We start from the raw sequence: 8,751 nt of genomic DNA on the forward strand, positions 1-8,751 counted from the left end.
CCCGCGGGCCAGGCAAAAGCAATAGAAAGTCGCACGAATTAATCGATCCACGATTAGCACGGCTGTTAGCCATACGTCGCAGAAATGACAAAATAATACGTAATGTCGGCCTCTCATCAAACCTCGATACTTTAGAGGAAGAATAATTATTTGTCTTTATCGAATAATTGTAGAAAAGATAGACCAGTGCAATAAAAGAATTTGCAACTTCATAAGAGTAATGCGCATGCGTCACGTCTGAAGGCGGTTCGTGTCGTTGCCGTGCCGAACGTACGAATCAAAAGCTGTCAGCCTCCAAAGTGCATCGCTTGACTCTAGACATTTGCACGTTATGTTAATTTTGAGATATTACATATGTTAAAGCTAGATAACAATAAACAGTCACATTACTTTGAGACCAAGGTGGAGAGCATAATAGCATAAAAGAGGACAAAACAATTGTCTCAACTGTTAAAGTGTGCTGATCAAATGATCTAAATGGCCTCTACTTTAACCTGATGTGGCTGCTGTCTTAAATTCATTTTCCCTTGAGGTTGTCAATGAAATTTCAATTCATTGAGGACTTAAACCTCCTTATGCCATTTTTGTTGATACTTTACGTTCAGTTTTCCAACCAAAACTACCCCCTACCCCCAGGTGTGGAGATTATTCATTCATTCTATATAATTATTTAACTTGTGCACCACCACATTTCATTTTTAATTGTCCGTTTGATGCATTTACATTTACATTAAACCTAATCGTAACACGTAAGTCTGCAACTGACATCAATACAATAGCTCTAGAAATATTTGTGAAGAAAGCATGTTTCTAGTAGTTTCATTTATTTTATAATATTAGCCATTTAGGTCAGTGAAAATTCACTCGTGTTCCATGACTATAAGTCTGTAACATTAGATTACTGTGGAGCTTTAGAGGTGTGACAACCACGTGGTGTCGACGGGTGGAGAAAAGGCTGATTATGGAGTTGTCAACAAAACGTCAGCAAGTAGGGCATCATACAGTCGTCACAAAAGAGAAACTTCCCCTATAGACTTAGAAAAGATAGTGGTACAGTTGAGACTCGGCCCCCTCTTCAGCGTATCCAAGATGATGTGCACAGGCATAACACACGTGGGTTGTTCTGAATGCATCCATTTTAACAGCCTTCATTTCCACAAAAGGAGCCTTATAAGGTTTTTTTTCACCTGGAGTGAAAGAGAAGTTTTTTTCTCCCTTTGCTACTTTGTAAGTGGATGAGCCACGAGTTCTCTGCAAAGATGAAACTGAAGTCCTAAATTCTCTTTCACAAACTACCTTTACTTAAATTACACTTCTGTCATTTAGATACAAAAGCTTTGCACCAACTTATTTATGTGTAAACAGAAGAGCTGGCTCTATATGCTACAGTTCTGTGGCCTCCTGCTGGTTCACTGTGGGCCGGTCCTCGTTCCCCTCCAGAAAAGGCCATGGAGATTGTGACGTTAGATGCCAGAGCTCCCTATAAGCACCTGTTCCTCTGCGTCATGCCAACCTTCCAATATGAAAAGCGTGTGATTGCTTTCCGAATGAGACAGTGTACATAGATAGTAGACTGGGATTATATAGCTCCCATCAATGTTCTTTACTCCATTCAGCGGCAAGCAGGACCTTGGAGGAGTCTAACCGGAGGAAGCTCTACAGAATAATTGAAGTTTGTTCCTCTCTTTCCTGTTTGACATGGAGGTAAGTTTTTGTTCCAATGCAATTTTTATACAAGGACTATAGAACATATTTACAAGTTGAAGCTACTTATCATTTGGAAGTTGTTTGATGTATCTACTGAACTCAAATACAAATTGACTACAAAGGCTTTGCAGAAACTGGAAGAACATTTGCATTGCATTGCATTTGCAAATGACTGAGACATTTGGTGTCACAGATTTTAGACTACAAGCTTAAATGTATTGTAACCTACATGACACTGCTTGGAGGCAAAATTTGAGATCTGTAAAGTATTTCGCAGTGATCGTTGAGTCGCATAACCCTTTCAGTGTGTAGTTGCTGTTGCACTGATTTGCTTTATCAGCAAGTCATATATCAAGTTTTGTAATCCAGGCAATTAGACTGAGTTCGGTTCTTTTCAGGTAGCAACAAAGGACATTAGTAGCCATGCAGCCACGCTGCTGGCAACCCTGAACCTCCAGAGAGAACAAGCTCAGCTCTGTGACTGCGTGGTCAGACAGACACAGAACCCAGGACAACTCTATCCTGCACACCGGTGAGTAACAAGTTAATATAAATTTTGTCTAACTTTTTAACTTATCCCTGTGGTGGTTATGGAAGAACCGTTTTAGAAACTAAAAATCATGGTCCCTACCCCAAATTATTTTCTTCTCTACATTTGTGTTCATCTATAGCGATAAGGGTTAATTTCATTGTAAAAGCATCTAAATAAATACAGCCTGACTCAACAGTGATTCTCATATCAAATGTTGGTGTGTAGCCAGATGTTGAAGAAATACTCAGAGAAAAGCTTTTTCCTTTCCCCTTCCTTTTCCACGAATCTATCAATGTGCCACCAGGGTAGTGTAATTATATGCAATGTTGGATTCTAACTGACCACTAATCTGACCGTTGAAATTATTAACTGACAAACCCACCCAATCGGGCAACAGTTAGTTGCATAAGGGCAATTTGCAGTGATTTTTTTTTTTTTTTATCCACTCAAACAAAAAAAAGCACATATTAGTTAATATCTTATTTCTTGAAAGACTCTATGTCCCTGGCAAGGTACTTATAGCATGATTTATTTCATAAAGCGATCTTTTTCTCTTGCATCTTTTGATATTTTTTGCTTGTTCGTTCACTGCATTCATATATAGTGCCAATCTGTATTCACATGCATTTCTACCGAGTGTATTATTACCTGCATACTTTGTAATTGAAATGACCTCAAATTACATTTTCTCTGAACTTTTAAAACTTGACGTAATAGCTGGTTTAGAAAGAGACCACGCAGCAGTCACAATTAATAATTCATTTTAAAATGGTTAAACAGAAGGTTGGATTAAAAGGCAATACAAATACAATATTAATCAAAAATGTTTTGCAATGAATATGAATTGTGAATGTTTTAAACCACGAGTGTTTGTGTGCATGAGCACGAGCATTAAAAAAACCCCAATTCAATTATAAACCCTTTAAACCTCTCATTTGTTTCTGTGTTGTCAAGAAGCAAAAAGTGGTCCGGTGTAAGTCCAAACCTTAAGGATCATCCATGGAAAGCAGAGCATGCCCTTTTTAGCTTTTGATGGCTGTGGAATGAGCTGCTGTTAACACTGAAACCATTAAACACTCTATGAGAATGTAACGGACACCTTTGGGCCATTCAGCTAATGAACTACTTCATTCACGATGATGTGGGCGACCAATTTAAAACATAGATATGGGTCTGAAACCAATTGTAACTACATTTACACTATCACTTACTTGTGATAATACACTAAGCATTTGTATTGAGAGGTATTGATTATTGTTTTTTATAGCTTTACTTGTGTGTGAAAATATGAGAAATTCCCAGACACTGGTTGTTGTGCTTTAAATGATAATAAACTATGCAGGGCCATATGCTTTATCTATTTCTTCATTGCTCCCCCAGGTGTGTACTGGCAGCTTCCAGTCCAGTTTTGGCAACTATCCTGTCCTTCACCGGTGCCCTGGTGGAGCTGCATGCTCCATGTCTTTCTGACTCTGTCCTGGAACTTCTTTTGAACTACATTTATACAGGAGTTTTGCCATACACTTGTAGCCAGCAACAGTATTACAGTCTGCTTACTGCGGCCTGTCACTTGGAGATGGATGACCTGCAGGAGGCTCTGATGAGCTGGCAACAGACTGGGGTGAATGATCCAAGTAAAACAAATGTTTCCATTGAAAGTGAGGGCGTCTATTGTAGGATAGCAGACTGCCCTGTAAGTAATGTCAAATCTGGTGGATGCACACATGAGAGTAATGGCCCCTCTGAGAGTCAAGATGAAGAAATGTTGAAGCAACTGCTAAAAGCCAAAGAAAGCAACAGGCCAGAGGAGGACAAAACACAAAACAACCAAACCCCCCCTTCCCTGTCAACTTCACTTCTATCGGACCGTGGTTCTCCCTCTCAGTGCCCTGCTGCTCTCTCCTCTTCCTCTCCGTGTTGTGGAGCAGTGTCTGTCATATGTCACAGCAGTAAAGCAGCTTCACTCCAGCTGGCAGAAGTTTCTACAATGCCTCTTTGTCATCCAGTTTGCCAGGCCTCAGCCAGCCCCTGTAGTATTCCTGCCTCGCAATCAGCAGATATAGACAACGTCAGCATTGTCAAAGTTATTACAGCTAAACGGCAAAGTAATAATGGGGAGCAAAATCGGGATTTCGGAAACAATGGGGAAACCTTTGGGGAACATAGCTGGGATTACGGAGATAGCTCAAATCAAGGTACAAAACAGGAAGTAAGCCACCAATCGAACACGGACAAATGCGATGCGGTAAAACAGGATTACAACGCCATCTATGGAGATCATTTTATAATACAGAAGGATGCAAATGGATTATCCCATATTACAGCTAATAATACGTACTATGACTCCCTCCAAAGTGATGATACAACCCAACGTGGGAATGATCAAACAGCACAGGGTGAAAATAACAGCAACTACAGTGGGGAACTTAGGTATGACGCTGAAATTGGGTTTGAGGATATATCATCGCTAGCTCAGCCATTGGAACTGGAAACACTGTTGACTGAAAAAGAATCATTTCTTCAAAATCAAAGAACTTGTGGTCCCCGGCCCTTCGAGGACTCAAATGTGGGAAAAAAGTCCCACTTTGAGAATCCGAGTCCCAAGAGACAAGCTGCAGATGAGCACAGTTACTCCTGCAGGACAGCAGTCGATATATACTCAGCGGATGACCACGGCGGCCACGCTTGTCAACCTAACTCACATGACGATGAGATGAGGCAGAAGATCGCTGTCTCTTTGCAGCATGAAAGGACCTTGGGCTATAGACACACAGATATGACGGTCAAAAGACGCAGTGGAGATGGACATCCGCCCCCACCCACCAATCAAGGATCAGCATTGCATAACGTCACTGGCTGTCTCTCCACCTCAGACTTTGAACAGATTGTTAACATTGAGATATCAGAGCCTCACATCACTTTTAATGAGACCGCTGATGGTGTTACGTCCGAAGCCACATGCAGTGTTGAAGAAACCTCCTATCACGGTCATCTTCATTACTGCTTATCAAAGGACACGTATTCCAAACACTCAAAGCCTTCAAAACCTGTTTCGTTCAATTTGGAACAGTCGAGCGATGAGGGAGAGGCCGAGTTCTTTGCAAGCTCGGCTCACAGGCAGCAATTCAACAAAGGGACTGGAAACCAAATTCTACTACTAGACATCAGCACCAAACCTGCAGAGTTGCTTGTTTCTTACAAAAACAGACAGAAAGAGCTTGCATTGGGCCAAATAGACGCAAACGGCTCTGGGGTGTGGGATAATGACGGAACACTGCAGAGTGAAGCTATGCTTGAAACAGGGCGTTGCAAGAGAAGAGCTCATCGTGACAGTGCTGATGAGGCCAAGACAAAGAGGGCCTTCGATGTGAAAGAAGGAGAATCTCTCAGTGATAGTGATGACCAACATCCTGACAAAAGTGAGGTAATACACAAGGCTGGATGTTGGGATGAAAAAAACCTGTCCAGCTTCAGAAAGGGTGAGAACCAGAACAGTAGTTTGAAAATGTGCACACGTCCGAGGGTGCCAGACTTTATACAAGCCACCGTATCATCTTCCTTGTCTGTCTGCATACCTTCAACCCTTCCGCCCAGCATGCCGACAAGTATTTCACCTCATCTGTCGCCTTCTGCTCACCAGCCCTTCCAGTGCTCTCTGTGTGACCGGTCCTTCAGCCAGCGGGGGTCTCTGAATAGACATGTTCGGAGCCACCTTGGAGTACGGCCCTTCCCGTGCCCCCGCTGCCCTATGACCTTTTCACGCCAGTACCGTGTTACAGAGCATATGCGTGTTCATGAGCGATGTGCCCTCGGGAATGGCATTCAAAAGCCCTCGGCCTTAATTTAAAGGAAAAAAGAAGAGGATACAAAATGTTAATTCATGCTGTCTCAGCCATTATTGCTATCCATCCCTGCATGAGGCCAATAGTAAGAGTGGCTGAAAAGCAGCTACAATTAGTATTTTATTATTACTATCATGTCATATCTTATAGGTTCATATGGCTTGTGCTTTGTGCCATCCATCCCGGCTTGTGTTATCCAGCTTCGTTCTTCCCCTCAGTTAAAACAGGTTTAAGGTGTCATTCAGCTTGTTGTTTATGTATTCTATCACTCTCACAAAGCTAATATCTTCTTCAACCGACACGAATTGTTCTAAAACCCAGCATTTGTGAACATTCATCCCCAATGACCTCAGCTTTGGCAATGCCAGTGGCTAAAAAAATTTGCATGTTACAGAAGTAAAATGTTATCTATGCTACAATGAGCAAGAAGAATCGCTACATGTTCTTCCTGTATCAATGTTATCACTGTCATTATGCCTGGAGGTGAGTCGTGGCCAAAGAAAAGCTAAATGAACGTTTTGACTCAGCTCTTTTCGCCTGCAAATGAACTGTGAGTGAACAACCCGGTTGAACTTTGACCACTCAGTGATTTAAATCTGCCTTGCACTTTGCTTAAACTGTGATTTACTGTGATTTGATGCACCTATATTTTCTATGTTTGTTTTTTTAATTTGCGAAATGGCAGAATAAGTATAATTGCAATAGAGTTCTAATGTTTTTTGCAGCTTAAAATATAGTTATTGCTTAAAGACAGTGTAATTCATGGGAATCCTTCAAGTAAAACAAACTAACAAAAAAAAAAACCCACCATGTTATTTATTTTATATATAAATCCAGCAACTGCTTGTCAGTATCCTAATGGTAATTAAAATGCCTACTTATCATTGTTCCTGCAAAAAAGGTTTTTGTAAATATTAAAAGATTCTATGAAATTGAAATTTGACTTAAGTAAATCATTCCAAAATCACAATACAACATGGAATCCTTTTTATAAATGTACAGTGATAACTGCACTAGACTGGTACATACAAGTCATTGCATGATTTAAACTGAACACACTGTGCGGTCTATTTGCAGGAAGAAATTCATCGGTGATATATCTCACACAGTGTCCTCAGTAAGTGAGAACATGACCATCGTGTTTATACTGAATAGTGTTGTGGATGAAACATGATATCACTGAAACATATCAAGGGCAGACATAAGGTTCTTTACATACTCTGGGATAGATACATGTGTGTGTTTTCCACTGTGTCCCAATTTGCACTTTGATCTACATGGATGGTCTGAAGAAAGAACATAAAACATCAAAACTCATAATAAGTAATAAGTCAACCCTCTTAAAGCAGTAAAAAGAAAATCTCAAGGTAATGTCTCTTTCACACCTCTTGATGTGTGTAGTTTTAGGTGGAACTGCATCGTATTAACTGGACCACAAACCCATCTGTCTCTCTCCGCAAGGGGAAGTATTTCCTTTTACACCAACAGAGCTGGATGGTGTTGAGCACTGAAAATAAGATTGTATTGTTCAACTGTTTCCAATAGAGGGCAACTTATTCTACAAACATCCCTCAAACTTTGCAACTCACATCACAAAGAAGTAATGTGAAAAATAGCACAGGCAATGGGAAAAATGTCATTTGTTTTTTTATATTTCATTGATATGTCCTTCAAAAATCAAAAATGATTATTGTGTCATTTCAAATGTGTTTGTAACCAAAGCCTGAAGAAGTGAGATCTGTGTGAAGATATACGGTAGTCTACAGATATACTGAGAGGTGAAGGGTTTGGACGAGATCATCTTAAGTGTTAATACCGACTGTATGGTTGGTGTGGGTCAGTTGTATGTCAGGTGGGATCGTCACAGGCTGGATAAGATTCTAGTAAATGGCTGCAAAAATGATACAAGTTATAAATAAACTCTGATATAAGTCCTCCACAACTCTCCCAGCATAACCCTGTGTCTCTCATGAAGTTTTAAGTTCATGATTACACATATTTTATTTCATATTTGGGAAATTAGGACCAAACTCAGAGGAAGCTTGTCAAGCGCAAATGTGATGTTTGCTAATTGTTTATAGCAAATCCATGATGCATTATTAACATATCGTGCTTTTTATCAAGCAAATGTCAAAACTTACAAGCTCTTTATACTAGATGCATTTTTCTTCATAGTGTGGTCATTAGCTGGAAAGAGAGGCATTAAACTGTGTGGAACATGTTCTTTAACAGGAAGCAGGGAACACTGACTGATGGATGTGATTATCTTGTAACTGCCAATAAATGTGTCTAAAAAGGGGGGGATGTATTATCGAGAAAGCGGTGAATCAATTATAAGGTTAAAGGAGCGTCAAAAAAGATGGTGTATTTCATTCATAGATAAGTATAATGTATGACACTGTGTACAATAACCAAACATACCAGAAACAGGTGGTTTATATTCCCTCTCCTCGCTCCACACAGTTTGTTGCACTTCATTTCTCCTTCACATTCATGTTGTTCACCTGCCATCCCAGTTGATCTTGACTTTGCAGAAATGTCCTAAAAGAAATCAAAGGGAAGAGCACTGTAAGCTCTGCTAAATGTCAACTGTTCACAGCTATATGTTTGATATTAGCAAATGGTTGGGTGAAGCTCACTCCTGTCATTATCAGGCTCAGTTTATTGGAT

General features: G+C 40.2%; 1 protein-coding gene across 1 annotated transcript; it reads left to right on the forward strand.

Moving 5' to 3' along the window:
• Positions 1–1,550: 1,550 nt before the first annotated feature.
• On the forward strand, positions 1,551–7,987 carry LOC147217937 (uncharacterized). Its single transcript, XM_086175275.1, has 3 exons — positions 1,551–1,704; positions 2,106–2,239; positions 3,620–7,987. The coding sequence occupies exons 1-3, from the start codon at positions 1,699–1,701 to the stop codon at positions 6,084–6,086; spliced, it is 2,607 nt and encodes an 868-aa protein (XP_086031401.1). The 5' UTR covers positions 1,551–1,698; the 3' UTR covers positions 6,087–7,987.
• The last annotated feature ends 764 nt before the right edge of the window (positions 7,988–8,751 follow it).

Source organism: Fistularia commersonii, chromosome 27 (assembly GCF_037954325.1).
Source record: "Fistularia commersonii isolate RoL2024-O1a breed Wild chromosome 27, RoL_Fcom_v1.0, whole genome shotgun sequence".
Lineage (NCBI taxonomy): Eukaryota > Metazoa > Chordata > Actinopteri > Syngnathiformes > Fistulariidae > Fistularia > Fistularia commersonii.

What these genes read in the sequence shown, in the direction of transcription:
- LOC147217937 (XM_086175275.1), top strand. An exon ending in CAACTCTATCCTGCACACCG is followed by an intron (nt 2,240 to 3,619) that starts GTGAGTAACAAG and finishes TTGCTCCCCCAG; the next exon opens with GTGTGTACTGGCAGCTTCCA.